This window comes from Dufourea novaeangliae, unplaced genomic scaffold, assembly GCF_001272555.1.
Source record: "Dufourea novaeangliae isolate 0120121106 unplaced genomic scaffold, ASM127255v1 scaffold27, whole genome shotgun sequence".
Lineage (NCBI taxonomy): Eukaryota > Metazoa > Arthropoda > Insecta > Hymenoptera > Halictidae > Dufourea > Dufourea novaeangliae.
The window spans coordinates 205,179-224,237 of record NW_015373897.1 but is presented as its reverse complement, the minus strand read 5'-3'; the positions used below and the strand labels follow the sequence as shown (position 1 = coordinate 224,237).

Sequence of the window (19,059 nt, the reverse complement as noted above, 5' to 3'; positions counted from 1 at the left end):
TAAATATAATTATAGTCACGTAAAATATTTTTCCCGCGCTGGAGTATTATGATAAAATCAGGAAACATTAAATTTTGGGACACGATTTAAACATATTGCTTTAATTTGCCGGGCTCGTTTTAATTTTAAACGGAAATACGTAGATAATGATAAAATAATATTAAAAAATTTTAGGCTCATTAGTATTCGATTGTTTATGAAATGTTTGCTTCAATCATATTTTAAAAGCACGTAACATTTTTACGCATACCATAACATTTTCTACGCCATTGAAGCTTCTCAAGCATCTGTTACTTTGTTGACAATTTATTAGAAGTGCATATTTCAAAATGCCATGAAGTTGTCAATTAATATTTGTGTGACTTCGTTTTTCAAGAATAATTATTTTATTGGTCACAGATCCAATTTATAAAAAGAATGATAATATATGATGTATGCACATTGAGGAAATATATTATGAAATACCGAACGAAAACAATAATTCTAAAATATTCATATTTCATATAATAAAAATATTTTTTTCAATGAAATTTTCAATAATAATGATTCTAATTGATTCATCCTGAACTTTAAATATACCGAATACCTTTCTTTCTTTTTAAAAGTAAATATCGTTCGCCTTATATCATTCACATCACAGAAACATTTAAGAGCTCTGTTACTGAATGGAATGGAAAAGAGAAACCGCTTTCGCTACGTAATATCGTATTTATTAATCGAATCACATTATCGCAGATATCGTTACACAGATGTTCTGTACATTAAACTAACTTTAAATAATTCACGATGCCGTACATATATACAGATACAAATGATGTCGGTGTGTGTGTGTGTGTGTGTGTGTGTCTGTGTCGATAATAAAACAATAGCCAACGAACCCCGTGTATCCGCGGGTTCATCGACCAGTTTAAGCTAGTATTTCACCCAAGTATAATACATCGACGATAAAACGACTATCATCGAGTGAAAAAAGGAAGCTGCTAAACGTCGTCGCAGTTCACTGCAACACACTCTTTGTATCGCTTTCGCTCTCACAATCGTTTTAATTAAGGTATAAAAATAATAGCCATCCAGTCGGCAGACACGGAAGTATGCCGGCTGCGCGCGCGCGCACGAACAATTAATTAGTTAATGTGAGCATTTTTTCTTTCTCTTCATCGCGGTCTACTTTCCGTCCGCGATCCGTTCGCCGTACACGCGGACAACAATGGCGGCGGCGATTGGCGGCGGCGGCGGCCTAAGAAGGAAAAACCATCGTGAGTCGCGAAACACGGCCCTCGACTTTGGTTTCGTGGGTTCGCGTTAAAGTATATTTAGACGCTAAAATAATAAGTAAAGTCCGTCAGTCCTATCAGTTCAGCTAAAGTTAATCACATAAGTTCGCGCGATTATTATTTATACTAGGATCACATGTTTAGCTCTGTGATTACATAAACGCACGCTCGATGGTTTTCACGATCGTCACCCATAAACTCTCTCTTTCTCTCTCTTTCTCTCCAGTTTTATAAATAACGAAATTGGTTGAAGCAAGGAACTGTGTGGTACGTAGTAGTTTTTCGTCGATTCACCGTACGCTTTACGTTTTCGACTAAATGGAATCCCCTGACCCGGTAACACCTGCCCCCACTAACGAATACGTTTATAATAAATGTCATACTCGCTTTTTACAACGGTTTTTTCTTTTCTTTCAGACATGGAAACGTACTTACTTTTCTATCGAGCACATTTTAATCCTGAATGTGTGGTATTTTCAAAGCTTCGAAAGATTCAGGGACAATGGTAATTCAATTCGGATGCAAGAATAGTGTTTATACGATTTGCAGAGTGCAGAAATGTTATTCAGTAAAATGCAACAGGAACTCGATAAACCTTCGTGGCTTGAAATTCGCAAAGAGCATTTAGCGAATCCCTGCTTTCAGTTTATAGATACAATACTTCAAGTAAACTTGGACCCAAGATGAAGAACGAAGCTTACAGTTGATTTCACTAGTCTCACATATGAATAACAGAATGTGTACAATTCTCATTGTATCTCAATAAAAATATTTCTAACAAACATGTAAGATCTTTCAGATAAATATACCACAAAAATTAGATTCCAATTTCGGATTGCTTCAAATTGTATGATGACGTACTAGGTATTTCATATACCTACATACTAAGATCAGTAGTCTTACTAAGATCTAAGTAGTCTTTAACTCTTAAGTCATTTTCTAAACAGTCTACTAGTTGCTTAGTAGTTTGCTGGGTAGTCTATTTTCTTTTTAGTAGTCTACCACCAACATTTTTTGTACGTAAATTGATAGCTTTGGACTCGATTTGATAAAACTAACTTTCTTTGATCTATTAAAAGCCTTTTTAATGAGATATAATCAAATTTGTGATAATTTTATTTTTCATAGATCAGACTGCTGCTACATTACAACTACGAAAGGATATTATCCAATAAACAATACATATAATTGAAAAATATTTAGCAGTCTTACTGTTATGTTTCATTGAATCTCTGAGGACTGATAGAATGCAACTTGAAAGAGTTTACAGCACATACCCTACCATCCAAAAGTTTGGAGTTACTGTTTATTGTGTGACACATTACGAAAATGAAGGTATTGAAGACAGGATTTCTTATCATTTTAATTAGGTGAATTACTTAAAAAGACACACTTGAAGGATTTTCTAGCCCTTGAAGATAAACTATTGTTAAGGAAAAATCAGTTCAGACATTTCTCTGTTTATAATTATATTCTTAAGAATATTTTCCATATCTTTAAGAACTACAAAAGTACTCGTATGTATACGTTCATTTTGAATTCCATGTAATCCTAAATTTTTGGACGGTAAAGTCCGTTTCATGTTGATATCCTTCATAAGCTTTGAAAAAACCCAACGACAACGAGCATGTTTGTCGCTTCGAGAGCTTCGATGATTTCGATTCCGATTCGACTAAGAAACGTTTGATAATTTTACAGAGTTCCAACAGCGATGAATCTCTAAATGTCGCGTGGTGAACGAGCATATTGTCGAAGATCGATACATTCTTAAGTCACCACGCGTGATATGTGTATTTTTGGGAAAGCTTTCTAAAAATTCTATTCGTATAACCGGTGCAAACCTTTTCTCTATGCTTTGCCCAGTTACTCGTGGTTTTCGTGTCCCTCTTGGTATTCGTAGATAAAATCTCTGGGGAAATAACGCCTCGATAAGAAATCCCGTAAATTCTCCTTGCTATGAACGTTCGATAACAAAGTCCTGCACATTTCACACTCACACAATAAATAAATTATATTAATTACAACGCAGATTTAAACGAAAGGTACAAATGCTATAATGGAATATGAGATTGTTGGTTATTCGGATTCACAGCTTGGAATGTGCTAAAACAGTGGTCGTGATACATGCCCGGCGGTTGATTTTTATTAACCTTTTCGTGGTAAATTGTCGTAAAAAAAGACAAATGGAGTGATGTCACGAAAACGTAGAAAATAGTTGGTATACTAAATATAGTCGTACATGATTTTAATGATAATAATGAAATTTGGATTTTTCATATATATGTTTCATTATATTTAAAGGTTTTCGTTGAACGTGGCAATGGAAAATTGCTATTTACTAGATTATACATGTATGTCTCGTTTGGTATGTATAAATTATAAGTAATTAAACAAAGGCGTTATTAATCATCACGTTCGGTAATATTTTTTTCTTATTTACAGAAAAAAGAAGAAATGTTTATTGTTGACACTTCTCTCAAGACCAAACCTGAATATAAAAAACAGTATTTTGCATTGTAGAAAAATGAATTCGATCCGTTTCTACGTAGAATATGTATAAAAATTCAGTGAATTCTCAACTAAAAAAAAAAAATTAGTTGATTGTACAAATTAACTCCTGCACGAAAAGATTAATAAAATTATGTTACTATATCAAAAGATACATAGGTACAGTCTTATGATATAAAGATATACATCTAAGATGTACTGAAACTTAAACATCAGAAACTTCATTATTAGTCGATTCAATATAAAATATAATAAACTAATTTTCACCAGACGTGTATAAAAAATTTGTAAGTTTGTTCAAGAAATTTGTCTTTGAAGCTTACTGTGTATAAGCAAGCATGATTACTTTGTAGTTGAAATCGGAAAAAGGCATAACAGGACTGATATTCTTGAAAAAAAATACTAGAAATTTTGCACTAACTGAATCAGAATGGTAAATAATACAAATATATGAAATTATTTTTCAAACAAAGTTTCATACATGTCTCCTGTATTTCACAAGTAAGCTCCGTGGAAACTTAGCAACTGATTTGTATTTGTCATAAAAGAAACGTTAAAATATCAACCAAGCTACGGTTGTTAACAATACGATGTCTTCGATAAATTACATATCCGTCAAACAGTTATAAAATTGCAATTTTATAAAAAACCGAAATTGTTCTCTTTGTAAAATCGTCATCAGTATGTTTCTCTCGACAATTGCAAGTGAACACACGTCGGTGTAGAATGTATAGTTTCAAATTTTGACAAAAACATCTCGTTTCAGCATAATTCGACGAGGATTATGTGCAAGCTGTCCTTTTGTGATAATCAACAGTGCATTATGAGGGACAATTCCATAGCGCGCGAGATACGAAGTAGAATCTTGTTGCGCAGACCAGGTCTACGTGACGGAAATGCAGTCTGAGTACGAATTAGAAGCGCAGTAACGGTTGCAAAAGAAATGATACCATAAGCTACTGTAAAAATAACTGATATACATGTTCTCTTCGGTCGTTGATTTCTCTTTATGCGTATAAAAGGATGTTGGTTACTTGATAATCATTCATCCCTGACATTTATTTCTCAAAATACGAACGCCTTTGTCTCTTCTTTAGCACTTTTCCCTATTTCTTCATCTCCAATAGGAAATTACAAAATAAAAGATTACACATCGCACTCGTTATTATACATTCGAAACACATTCTTATTGCAAAATGCCTCTACATTCGCCTGAAAGTAAAGCTTCTTTCAATACAGATGAAAATATTTGTTATCACTTATACCTGACGTTTCTTTTTCAGAATATGAATGTTTCCTAGAATTCTTCTATTGGTAGAGTGCACAGTGCTCCAGTGATTGCATCTGGTAGGCCATGTATGTTGTACGATTTACAAATGACGAAAGTCATTCGAGCACTGTGCACATGGGTCTATACGTAGTGTCTTGTAAACCACGATACACATCCGGTGAGAAATTGATTCTTCGTTAAATAAACAAGCAAAGAATAGATCGCGTTCGTCCAATGGATTACGTACTATTCGAGAAAAATGACTTCGAAGATGAAACTACTACGTAGGTAACTGTTTCTTCATAAATATGGATATTGATATTTTGACGCGTGATTAGACCCAATATTTATAAAACATTACTTGAGTCTGAATTTTATGTACTTAAACCCTGGAAACTATGATAAACTTAACGGAAAAGGAATTTTCACAAAGTTGACTAGAGTTTTTACTTTCTTTTTAATTTAATAATTCTCTTGATTAGCAAAATAAATTTTTACATTAGTTTGATCCCTAGAAAACAACTATAAATACGAGAATTCACAAAAACTTTCAGTATCGAACACGATAAAAAATTTTCCGAAAATAAAGTATCAGAATAACAAATGAAAGTTTTAAAAAATAAGTCCTTAAAAATTCAATATTAACAATTCGATTATGTTCTACATTTTACTTGTGTTAAATTTAATTATTTATTATCATTATCTTCTAAAGTAAATCAATATCAACGAAAACTTTCAAAAATTATATTATAAACTCATTTATACATACCCATATCTATGGTTTCGAAGTTTCTTGTTCGGAAACATTTCTCTCACAGAATGTATCAGGTCTAGTAATAATTAGTGTCGTTTTGTAGTGTTCGTTTAGAATCCTGCTTGCCGCTAACTTCATCAACATAACCTACAAACGCGTGGTACATACAAAAAGTGTGAAGCGTAATTAACAAGTTTTGCTGCGAAAAGTTTGTGTTCGAACTGTTTTACTTTGCGAAACTAGGGTTAAAGGATGGCAGATGAAGAGCATATTCGGCATTGCATGCTTTACGAGTTCCAGTTGGGAAGAAAAGCAAATGAGGCTGCAAAACATATCTGTAGTGCTTTTGGTCAAGATACTGTTGGCGTCAGAAAATGCCAGCGTTAGTTTAAGAAATTTCGCGAGGGAAATTTTTCGTTGAATGACGAGAGTGGTCGAGGCCGTGTGTCTAATTTTGATCAGGAAGCACTTCAGGCTCTTTTGGTTAGAAATCCTCAAATAACGCAACAAGAGCTTGCGACAGCTTTAAACTGTTCGCAAAAAACTATTTGCAATCAATTGCGGTCACTTGGTAAGGCCCAAAAGTTTGGAAAGTGAGTTCCACATGAATTAACCGAAAACAACCGCAATCAAAGAGTCACAATCTGCAGTTTGCTCCTCTCTCGTCAAAACCGATTGCCGTTTCTAGAGCAAATTGTTACCGGAGATGAAAAATGGGTGCTTTATGTTAATCTGAAGAGACGGCCACAATGGTTGGACAAAAGCGAAGCGCCGCAGCCCACGCCAAAGCCTGACTTGCATGCGAAAAAGGTGATGTTGTGTGTTTGGTGGAATTTTAAAGGAATTCTTCATTATGAACTCTTACCAACCAACCAAACCATTACAAGTGAAGTGTATAGTGCACAATTGGAAAGGTTAGACCGAGCTTTGAGAGAAAAAGAACCCGCGCTGATTAATCGGAAGGGCGTAATTCTTCATCACGATAACGCACGATCGCATACTGCAAGAATCACGGCGAAAAAACTACGCCAGTTGGGATGGGAAGTTCTCCCACAACCTGCATATTCTCCAGATATTGGCCCATCCGATTATCATTTGTTTCGTTCCTTGCAAAATTTTCTTCTTGGAAAACATTTCAATAATGAAGAGTGCCTCAAAAACGCCTTGACCGAATTTTTTGAATCAAAGTCACAAGAATTTTACAATAGAGGAATCAAGATACTACCTGAGCGTTGGGCACAAGTAGTTGAAAACAACGGCAACTATATCGTTCATTAAATTGTTTTGTTTCGTTTAAATAAATTAGTTTTAAAAATGTATTGGAAAACGACATTAAATATTACTAGACCTGATACATCCAATGAAAAACAGTTACTGCACTTTCTCAATTATATTCTTTCACGACGAAGCATTTCCTTGTCGATCGCAGCACGGTTTACCTGACACTCATATGATTAACTAGCAAACTAACTTTCAATTTTACACTTCAGGTAGTTCGAATATCCACTGTCACTTTTATTCCGATGTGATGATTAGATTACGGATTCTGTGCGCTTATAGTTCACACAAATTCATAAAACACAGTACAACAGAAATTCTAAACCAGTTCATTACATTTCTTGGGTTCACCTTAATCGACCATGAATCGTTTCCCCGACAATTACGTTGACACTGATTCGCCTACATCGATTTTGACCGACGTTCAAATCCGTATCAATGTAAGGACTGTTTTTTCACAAATTAAAGTGGACCCAATTTTTGTTGCAAATCTAATATAGCTTTTAGCAAAAGAAAATTTTTCTGTAGATTTTCTTCGAAACTTCAAGAAGAAAGTTTTCTCTATCCGCCATCTGTTAATAAAATACATTTCTTCTTAAATCAATGCATAAAACAGTACATTTGAATAAACATCCATAGTTTACTTAGTGACGATCCTAACGGGTATAACGTACCACGTCAAGTGAATATTCAAACTACAATCATGTTTTTCAATACCTAAAAAGCGAACTAATCGTTGAGACTTGCAATAACTGGACTGCGGATATTTATGCATTTATAGCATACAAGATTACATGAAACTCAGCACTATAAGGTGTGTAACCAAAATTAATGAGATTTCTATTTTACTTAAAACCTTATAGAACCTTCAACCCTCCATCGGACGCAAATGGCCTCACAGACACAACACGTGACAACAAGCTAATAATCACCAAACCAATCATTCAGTGTTTCTAGTATTTTTTATTCTTAGCCTAATGTTGCAATATCACTAATACTGTCAATAAAATAGTTATATATCATTAAATTAAATTATTTACAAAAAGAATATTATCTCGTTAAAACAGAAGATAAACCCCTTTGTACCGTACGCGGCTGCTCAACTTAGTTGCTGAACTCTTCCGCGTATCTCAAACGTCGGGTTATTGATGTTTGAGTGTATTGAAAAGTGGACTGTATAAATTTATTTATTAAACAATCAACTAGTCTGAACTATGGTTGTGAGTTACAGTATAACAAATTTGATACAAGAATCTCTATGATTATCGGAGTTAATGTTTACTTGTTGACGGACAGTGTTGTTCTGCTTAGCAAACTAACAAACTACAAAGTCTTTCGGTGTACGTGGCGCTGGTGGTGTGTTGACGCGTAGGTGGGAAGCGCAGTGAATATTTTCATTGGCTAATACAAGCTACAAGCCCTATGACTGGTGGAAAGTCCTTTTCTATTGTACTCGACGGCAAGGTAACGTCGGTCCGCGCGGAGACCGGACTTCCGTCGCAGGTAATATTCGCCCACATGGCGAACACTCTTTGCCTGACTCGAGGCATAAAGGGTCATAAAGCAATTAAAGAAAGCCCGAGTTACGCAGTATGGAAATTAATGAAAAAGTCACGTAGCAAATCCTACTCTTGGTCTTAGCAGCTGCTAGGAAACCCCATAACGGTATTTCTAAAAACTGTATACGCGACGCGACACCCTTACTATCACATTGCGTCCGACGCACACTGGTACAGAATAAAAATTTAACAGCTCGTACGCTCATTTAGTTCAAGCAATCAAGAAATTTTGAAGCTTACAATTTTTTCCAAATAGAAATAGATAAATGAACATATTTTCAATCACATCAGCAACAATGTTCTCAGTATCTTCATTGACAGCACGAATTTTCAGGGGACTTCGTTTCTTTTTTTTGACTGAGATCAATGACACGAAAGGGTCTGAGGTGAACAATACTGCATAGAACAAATCTTCCATGCTTAATAATAAGTAGATGTCAGTTTTTTTGGAACATGAAAGAAATTTTTATTCTGGACCAGTGTGTCACGTGGGGTTAATAACGAGAAGAAATTAAAGTAACCTAGTCCCACAGAAAATTTATATCTACAGAAACATCCGCAGTCTAGCAATGGATCTCAATCTCTTTTACGCCGTGTACCAATGAAAAGATACACGTCAGGTATCAGTCTTCAAGCGCTTTAAGAATCAAAGGCTGACAGTCGAGGGAATCGCATTCGGCGAGGGCCTCGCCGTGGTTCAGAGAGAATTCGTCGGTTAGAAGGCTCTCGGGCAGCATAGCCGTGGAATCTATACTATCGAAGTAACGATGCGGCCACACAGAGCTCTGACGGAATCGTCTGGTCGGCGAGCCGATGATGAATTCCACCCTGGTGGAGCCGGTCACCGACGACGTCTCCTGGTTCAAGGAATCCGGGTACAAGGATGAGTCGCTGTGTCGAAAGCTGCCGTTCGTCGAGCACCAGGAACTCGGTGGCTCGGAACAACTCTGGAAAAATAGCAGATCTTGTTAGCGTTTCGTGGGTCGCCGATCTTGTCTCCGAACGAGGACGCGAGACATTTTCGAGGACTTGCACGCAGCTTGGTAATTACTCGATTGCGTATCGCGCGGGCAATCCCTCCGTGGCAAAACATAACCCCACAATGATCAGTGCTCGTAATACGGTCTCTGATGTGTGTTGTACTAATGATCCACCTACTGTGCCTTAGAATTCGTGGAAACTCGATGTTCGAGACGCGTAGAATCGTGATCGGTTGCGATTGAAAATGGTTTGCAGTGGCGATCGAAGTTTTACTGGGATTCGTGGTTTATTCGTGAATTTGAAAATGTGGGGTGAGTTGTATGACTCGAACTGGTTTATACTGCGGTTTCATTTTTAGCGATATATTGGGTGCGACAGAAGCTTGGTAGTAAGTGTATGAAATGTACGGTAAAAAATTATGGTATTCGAAGGATAGGGTAGTTGACGACTCGTAAGGGAACTTCGTTAAATTCGAAAATTCTGGTTGTTCTGATATTTTTGTAGATCTGTAGAGGATCCCAATAGAAATATCAGGCAATTTTTTCTTTTTGCTACTTTTTGATTCTTCAGAGCGGAAACACCCCTTGAAGGTTACTTTATGTTTTCCTAGTTTCCTTTACATCTTGAAAAGTAGAGTAGATAGAAGAAAATATTACAACGAATGTTTAATGGATTAAAAAATCTGATATTTAAAAGATAAACAAATTTATCCAAATTTCGTCGCATAGTTTTATAGAGCATAGGAACCCATTAAATTTTTATTCTAATAATTTTTTGATATCTAGTATAGTTCTCAAGACATAATAAAATAGAAATACTTAAATTAACCTTTAATGGTGCGTATCCATTTGCTGCGTATTCTTATATCGTATCACCATATGACACATTTTTATACGCAACGATACAACGCTTGTCCATCCACATTGATACACAATGGTGATACGATACGAGGACACGCAACAAGTGGATATGCACCTTAAGAGGTGTTTTCACCTTGAAGTAAAATTGTCAGTGTGTTTATTGGAATTGGAAAAATATTACGTTAGGTCGATGAAATTTGTACCGATATTGGCAGGTTATCATTAAATATACACGAATTTCAGAAAAAATTAACGTGAATGCAAATTGTAAAGCATCTGTTATAATAATGTAATCTAGGCATTTTAAACAGTTTCAATTTTTATTGCAGGTTTCTATAGTTTTTCACGAAAAAGTTATAAAGATAGAATGTAATCAATTATTATGGATTACGAAAAAGTATAGAAAAACAATTTATGTAATTTATTTGTATACAATATGAGGAGTTTTATTAAATGTGTCTAAAAGAACATAGAAACATAACAGAAATAAAAAGATTCTTGTTCTAAAAATCCAAAATTGATAGATTTTAGATGAACGTATCTATAATACCTTCATTACAAATCTTTGAATAGTGTTAAGACTAATATCAAATAATCGTTCCTTTAGACAATTATTCTATTCCTCTGGTATGCGTTAGTTTTCCTTACCAATTGATCTACCTCCGTAATATTACGTTCAATAAAATATGACCGCCTCTTTTGTACTACTCACGTATTATATGATTACGTATTGTAATTATATTATTCTATTGTTTTATTCAAACTTTCCTGTTCTTTTCTTTTTTTTTTTTTTATCTAATTAATTCTACCCTGTGCAAACGTAGTTGAATTTTATATGTACCATTTCTTATTATACCTATATACAAAAGTACAAGCATTTTTCGAAAAATATTGTCTGATACAACTTTATAAGCATTTATATAGTAAAATAAGAAAATAAAAAGGTGTTCTAAAATTTAGCGAATGCTTAAGAGGTAAATCTGCATAATTAATATAATATCTCCTCAATAAATCACGAAGGACGATTTTCTAGTCGAATGATGGAAAGGTATGAACTTTCGATCGCCACTGCGAATTCCGTGAAGTCAGATCCTGTTCACCGAATGTATTAAAATTTAACAGCGTGAATTAGTATTTGATTCGCGGTAAGACGCAGCACTGGACGTGAGGATGGACGATGAACCGCAAGGCCAAGCAGGTAAGCGTGTGGTCGATTCATTTTCCTTTACATCAATCATTGTAAGTGCGTCTTCGAGCCCACGTCATGGCTCTCGAGGCTATGTCCGCATACAAGCAACGCTAGCAAATAAGATCAAACTTGAGCAAATGAAAGAGCAAACAAACTGAAAGATTAATGGACATTCAAAACAAGGGAGCTCCGCTAGCACGGCGTGAAAATTTACGGTAATATTCGTGTTGGGCGTGCGTGCCAAATAAATTGCTCAGTATTTGGTTCTTTTTTTGGTTTCGAACACGTAATTGTAGCAGACGCAATCGTACGTCGATGGATAGGAGAGAAAGGGGAACGGACGCGAGGATAGTCAAAGAGAAATATCATCTCCCATGTTCGGTTTGTGGTAAAATGATCTATCCAATCTTGTGATTTACTAAATTACAAATAACGACTTAATAATGTATAATAAATGTAGTCGAAAAACAATAATATTTTGTTAAACGGGTGTTCTTGTTACTTTAAGGGTTATGCTCAGTCAGGAGGCCGAGAAAAGAGTGATTTTTGGGAATTTTTTCCTCAAATACTGTAAGACCTTGTTTAAAAAATATTACCGTATTTGAAATAGTGTAATTCAGAGAGTACCTCGTAATTTTTTTATTTAAAAATATTTATTGGTAACGAAGTCGTGGCTGATCGCCAGGGAGTGCTCTAAAAAAAAAGTGTTTTGTGATGACCAATGCTGGTCGGTACTGAATCATCTGAAATTAAAAATTCAAAAAGATGTATTTAATATATTAAATTATCTAGACTTTGAAGGAAGGACTTCTTTTCGTTGCATATTTTTTGTATTGACCAGAAACGAGCGACGTTTTTGTGAAAAATCACAACATGACCTTAAAACATTCGCCACTTCATTACAAATATTTCGAAAATCCTTCGTTCAAAGAATAGATGATTTAATACATTAAATAAATCTTTTTGAATCTTTTATTTCAGATGATCCAGTACTAAGCAACAGTGGTCACCACAAAATGCACAACACCTTTTTTTTAGAGGACCTCCGGGAGGGATCGGCCACAACTTCGTTATTGATAAATATTTTTGAATAAAAAAATAACGAGATACTCTCTAAAATACACTGTTTCAAATACGAAAATGTTTTTTGAAAAGGGTCTTACAATTTTTGAGACAAAAATTCCCACAAATTACTCATTCTTTCGGCCTCCTGACTGAGCATATCCCCTTAAAGCAAGGAACTATTTATTTAACTGCACTTTATAACACTAAACTTAAATAAACTTAGCAATCAACTTGTATTTGTTATGCAAAAACTTAAACATTATAAATATCATTTTGATATATGTATATGCATAATGGATATAGTCAAACACAGTAAATACAAATTTTTTTAACGTTTAACGGTAACGTTTAACCTAATAAAAATGTTGATTAGGATAATCAGTATGTATTCAATTCGCGTTTCCGTGAACTAGTCTTTAAAAATGTGAAATCGCAAAAACATTAGCAGTTTAACGAGTAACTCTTTATAGTTATCCACTTGAGTTAATTGTAATTCCTCTGCAAATTTAACGACTGAAGCAAAATTAACTATTGAAATCACGGGATTCGGCAGACCTTTTCGTACCAACCCACATGCATCTATTGCAACTGTATGCAAAACTACGTATAAATAGAATTAAAAAAGAAAGTAGGAGTCATGATTACAGCTACATATAGAGACAGATTTCTTGGATACAGTAGAACAGATCCAATTCTATGTCAAAATGGGATATCACTTTTAGTATTTAAACATCCGTCAATTCTTTTATTTAAATATGCTATGAATTTCAAAGTCAAACGATGTAATTGTTCAGTCTTTCATTTTTTTGAAGCCTTAAATTTTACTAAATATTACTGAAGTAATATTATAATCTCTTTTGAACTAATAATAAAATAACTACACACAATGAACAATTTGGATGTGACAAAAGATTTCTTCAAATTTTAGGTACTCGATACTTACTTTATACCACTTAACCCTGAATACACATATATGTGGTATTTGTTCGTATTCATTTGCTATCCCAAGATGCAACAGACCCCAATTTTTTCCAAATACAAATTCATACCTTAGGAATGTAATTCTAAATACATTGCCTTCTGATTTCCTGATATCTATGCATATGTTTAAGTAAAATACACATAAAACAGTACAATAAAAGACGTATAACACACCTGCATCGAGATATGACATCAAAGTATGAACAAGCCATTTTGCAGAGAACTTACTTTCTCTGTAATTACAGAGATTCCAGGTATGTTTCCAGGCTCAACCATTATTTTACGATAAACTACCATACTTAAAATTATGCGACAAAAACATCACTAAATGATCATTAAAGAAAGGAAGAATCACAGTCGCGTTCAGTTCTAATGATTTAGTTGGATTTCGAAGGGAGGCTGACTACGGGGTGCGTGCGCATGCCAAACTCCAGGTGAAAGGGTATCTACGTCGTGTACTACTTGATCAGAGACGAAAAGGAGGGAGATAAGGATCTTTAAAACAAAACAGGCTCATAGCTCACCACATCCAGGAAGAAGCATCGAAGCAAATGATAATAAAAGAAGCATAACTTACGAGAAAAACCGGCGGCACGCGAGAAGGGGCCACTTTCTTTATTGGACCGCCGTCGGGGACGGGCTCGAACGCACGCTCGCCTGCGCTCCAGATCAGACATTTTGGTAGTGGATCGTCGGGCGATTTCGTCGTTTTTAAGGCAATTGTCGGTCGAGTGTCTCTGGTGTAGGTACGTCAGAGTTTGAATAACGTTTCAGGAATGATCACGTCGAAAATATGAAGAGTGGTCGAGCCGTGAAACGGTTCCACATCTCAAGTGTAGGGCCCGCTTGACGTGATGAAAATTAGGATGGACGAACGAGGATGATCAAGGAACGATCGTGAAAATGTATGATTCGCGACCGGATCAGAATCGAAATCAGTCGTGAAAGAAGCTACCACACGTTAGACATGGTAAATGTAAAACGACAGCCAGACTAGCGACAGTTGCTGCATCGATATGAAACTGTCCGAAATTGACTGTGGATGGTGACGCGGTTTCGTTTTGATCGTTACGTTTAACCGGGCTTCCCGGTGAGCACAAGTCAGGCGCGTCGAGACGAGGGGGCAGGAAGAATGTAAAGGGGTGGTCCGAAAAGGGGCGTTGGATGGGGAGATGTCGAATCGGGGCGCGATTAGAAGCAGCAGATATCCCTAACAGCGACTATCGGCCGTCCTGGAGAAGAGGATAGATGATGGGCACTCTACTAGATCGGGCCGTTGGACAACGATGACTTCAGCCAGTTGCTCCAAAAGTATTGCTTTACTGGTCGTACCTTGCCGTTCTCTGTGTCAACGGACGTTGACGGGCGGGCCAGGCTGTAGGAACGGCGTGCAGGAGCGGGCGGTCGTCGAGGAGGAGTCATCCCAGGGGATGAGGACGTGCCAAGGTTGTTTGACTCCAGCGAGTCACGGGCGCGGGACAGCGAGGAGGATTTGTTTAAGGAGTCTCGGCTGGAATTGTTACGCGGCAGGGACCTGTTCAGGGACTCCCTGTTCGTCTCCTTGCTGCTGCCGTTCCCCGTATTATTGCTCCCGGCCCCACTGTTGTTGATATTGTTCTTCGTCAGGCTTTTGTTGCCCAGCGAGTCTCGGTTCGAGTCACGTGCTTTCGAGAGAGACTTGCCGCCGTGACTGTCACGACTAGAATCACGGGGCGGTCTCGTCAACGATTTCAACGACTCCTTGCTGTCGTTTCTTCCGTGGCTGGGCGGTCTGGGCGCTGTCGCTTTCGACGTGGAACCGGGTAAAGGTATACGACTAGGACGCCGCCGAGGTGACGGTTTCACCTCCACGGCTTGGTGATGATCACGAGCAGACTCCGTGCTACTTCCTGGCTCCAGACCAGCCTGCTCGCATCTAGGTTGCTCCCCGTCCACCTCCGGATCGATTTCCGTCGGGGGGCGTTGTTGGAGTTTTTCTAGCACACGGACGCGTGCCCGCGTGCCCTCTAACTGGATATTTCGCTCCTCCAGCTAGAATGTGCATTAAATGAATATTTATAAGGAATATGCGGGAACTTCAATATGAAATGAGTATTCGAATGACTGAAAGTAATATTTTACATAGTCACAAACAGACCACAGGGACTGTCTATTATTTTTATTTCAAGACATAAATATGTATTAAATATTAGGTGTGCCAATAAGTACCTACTTCATGGTTTTTTATAAAATTTTATTATTCTGTTCCAGTTTTTCAGAAAGAACTAAAACATTCATGCTAGTTTAACAATGTTTGCTGTTTGCCCCAACAGCCTATATCGTTGTGACTGATTGTGAACAAGAAATCGGAAGAATATTCCAAATTTAAATTATACTTCACCCTCACTGTAACTACAGTGAACTATTTATTAGTACACCTAATATTTTGATGGTATTAATATATTGCTGTTTAATCTTAATATTTTCTTATTTTTCTTTAGTTATACCAATACTCTTCTAAATACCAATATTAGATAGCATCTTTCTCATTGCAAATTACCACAGTAGAATGATTCCAATTTTACCTGTATCATTATATGAATTACCTGAAAGCGTAGGTCGTCGTTTTCCTCGCGCGCCTTGTCTAGCCGTTCAGACAGAGTTTCCGTACTTTTCTGTACATCGTCTAACCTCTTCTGTAGGACCTGCAATTTATCGATATATTTTTTAACATTGTCTATATACGTTTTTTCATGCCTGTCGGAATTTAACTCGAAAGTTATTATCGTTTGAATATAAGAATTAAATTTCAAAGTAACACAATGTACACCCACGAGCAAACTCGGCTTCCGCTAGGGGAAAAAGTGATCTAAGGGAAAGACCTCCTACCACTTGGTCTCGGAGTTATTGAAACTTATGCGAAATTAACATTCGGTTTAACATTTATTTCAGTATTTGAAATAAATTTACCAAGCAGTAAGGTAAAGGCCCTAAACCCTACATTGCTTTTTCCCCTAGTGGAAGTCGAGTTTGCTCGCGGGTGTACATCGAAAAATGTATAACTGCTAGTAAAATAACCATGATTTCCATACTAGGAAGTAGAAATACATACATTAAATTTCAAAATTCCTTTAAGGTTACAATTAAATTTGTTTGAAACCATTTATCGCAAAGCCATGCTGACATACAATTACTTTTAACGCATTTATGATATCAATGTCGTTCGGTAAGAACAATTTCAGTTATTTGCTCAACATCTAATCTCCAAATCAGCCGTTCACAGGGCAACGCAACAGACCCCGCTTTTTGAATTTCTTTTTCAAATTTAGTACCAAAACACTTGATCGGTGCTTAACATTTTATATCTTTGTGGAGTTAATCACTTTGGCAAATGAACGGTTCAAATATGCGTTATATCACGGGCAAATCCTCTTTAAATACTATTATGATTCTCGTAGTTATCGACTATACGATAAGAACAATTAAATGTATACTCATCTCCAAATATTTACGTTGGTCCAAGTGAGATTAGCTTTACTTACCTGATTATGGACGGTAGTGGTAATTAAATGCCGCTGCAGCTCGAGAGGAGAGTGTTCGCGGAGAATGGCAACAATCTTCTTCGAATCGACGTCTTTAACATGCGCGACCCTTGTCGGCGACACGAGGACGGAATCCAAAGCACCCAATCTTGCTCTTCTCTCGTTCACGCTCGCTTCGACGTCGATGTCGCGTAACGCGTCGTTGTGGGCGGTGACGTCTAACAGCACGTTCTTCTCGATGGTCCTCGTCCGGAAGCGGCTCTTGTGAGCCTTCGTGGACGTCGCCACCGAAGCGAATGCCGAAGACTTGCTTTTAATATTACTAACGCTGTTGCTTTTCGGCGACAAAACAACGGGCGCGATCGGTTGAAGACGTTGTGCGCCTGGTACGAGGATGTCCGAGGATGATTCGTTCAGTCCTGCCCTCAGTCGATCCTCTAGACCGGACTTCAACGCGGAGAGCGCGGCAAGCTCTGACTGTAGCTCTTGTGCCCTGGCGCGACTGGATATGGTCTCTGCCTCGAGTTCGGCCACCTTATCCAGGAGTTGTTCCTTTTCTCTTCTAAGCGCTATCACTTGCGAATCCCTATCATTATCCTCCTTCCCATCCTCCGTTGTTATCGTTGTTGTTCTATTGCTACCCAAACACGTCACTTCTCTAACAGCGTCCAGAATATCCGTTGAGGCCAGATCTTCGGGCGCTACACTCTCCAGCCGACCCTGAAGACACTCCACCTCCTCTCTAAGCCTGATTCCCTTTCGATGGATTACGTCTAAGAGATTCCATAGCTCGTCCTCCGCCTCGTCTAGAACAGCGGGTCGGGGACTGCTAGGTCTAGGTGCTATTGCCGTCGAGGCGCTATCTTTCGAGGACGTTTCCGTGCTGAACCCGGAATCCTGGACTGTGGCGCTGCAGTTGTTCTTGGTGCCGCCGCTGTGAGAGTTACTACGACTCCTAGGCAAGGAGGACGAGGACGACTCGCCACCTTCTCTAGGTATCCGCCGTCTAACCTTCCCGGGTTCCCATTCGTTGATCCTCCTCGACGATGGGCTCGAGAGCGGTAAAGGGATGTGGGAATTCTGGACGCAGGAGGACGACATCACGGACGCTCCCGCGGACGCCGTCGCGGCCATCTTGTGCCGGAGGTTCGGGAACGTCTCCATGACGAGGTCCCGAAATTCGAGAAGAGCGCCGACCTCATTCTGCAGCTCCTGCAGGGCCACCAAGGACTTGGCCTGCTCGCTTATCAAATAGTGAAAGGGACCCGGACGTAGAGGCATGCAATCCATGCCACCGCCGCTGCTGCTGTTACCACCGCTCCCGCCACCACCGACGCTCCCGACGACGCCCTCTGTAGAGCCTACGCCGCTGCCACACTGTCGACAAAGCCAGAGATGCGAGGATTAAACAGTGACTCGTATATTCTGTGTCATCTTTCCTGTGTAATGCTTATTTCGTGCGCAATGATACGAAATGTTGAAGTTGATCTTTTCAATTTGTAAGTCGGTTGGATATGCAGTATTGTGCGAAAGTCATCCATCATGAATACGAAATAAGGCAGAATGTTGGAACGCTTGGCGATACCGACTGAATCAAGATTAATTTGGTGACAATTTTATTTCATGATAAGACTCTGGCTAAGAACTGATGGCAAGAGTAGGGAGAGATTATTTAAATCAGCTTAGAAACAGGATATAGATTTGCAGTTACGATCATCACAAAACCACGACTGGAGTATCATTAAACACGTTTAGGATTATTCGGAGCAAGTACGGTGTGGAAAGAAAGTTAGTAACGGAAATGAGATTCTGGAAGTAG

General features: G+C 37.9%; 2 protein-coding genes across 2 annotated transcripts; one reads left to right on the top strand and one right to left on the bottom strand.

The window, feature by feature from the left end:
• The first annotated feature begins 6,058 nt into the window (after positions 1 to 6,058).
• LOC107193381 (histone-lysine N-methyltransferase SETMAR-like) lies at positions 6,059 to 7,084 on the top strand. The gene is made up of 2 exons (XM_015582821.1): positions 6,059 to 6,188; positions 6,495 to 7,084. The coding sequence occupies exons 1-2, from the start codon at positions 6,059 to 6,061 to the stop codon at positions 7,082 to 7,084; spliced, it is 720 nt and encodes a 239-aa protein (XP_015438307.1).
• Positions 7,085 to 9,140: 2,056 nt separating this feature from the next.
• Positions 9,141 to 18,644, bottom strand: LOC107193380 (the record flags this gene model as incomplete). Its single annotated transcript, XM_015582820.1, is given in 6 exon segments — positions 9,141 to 9,590; positions 14,297 to 14,419; positions 14,421 to 14,456; positions 15,052 to 15,750; positions 16,305 to 16,403; positions 17,241 to 18,644. Coding segments are annotated over 6 exon segments (2,685 nt in total), but the record flags the coding sequence as incomplete, so codon positions are not given.
• Positions 18,645 to 19,059: the final 415 nt, after the last annotated feature.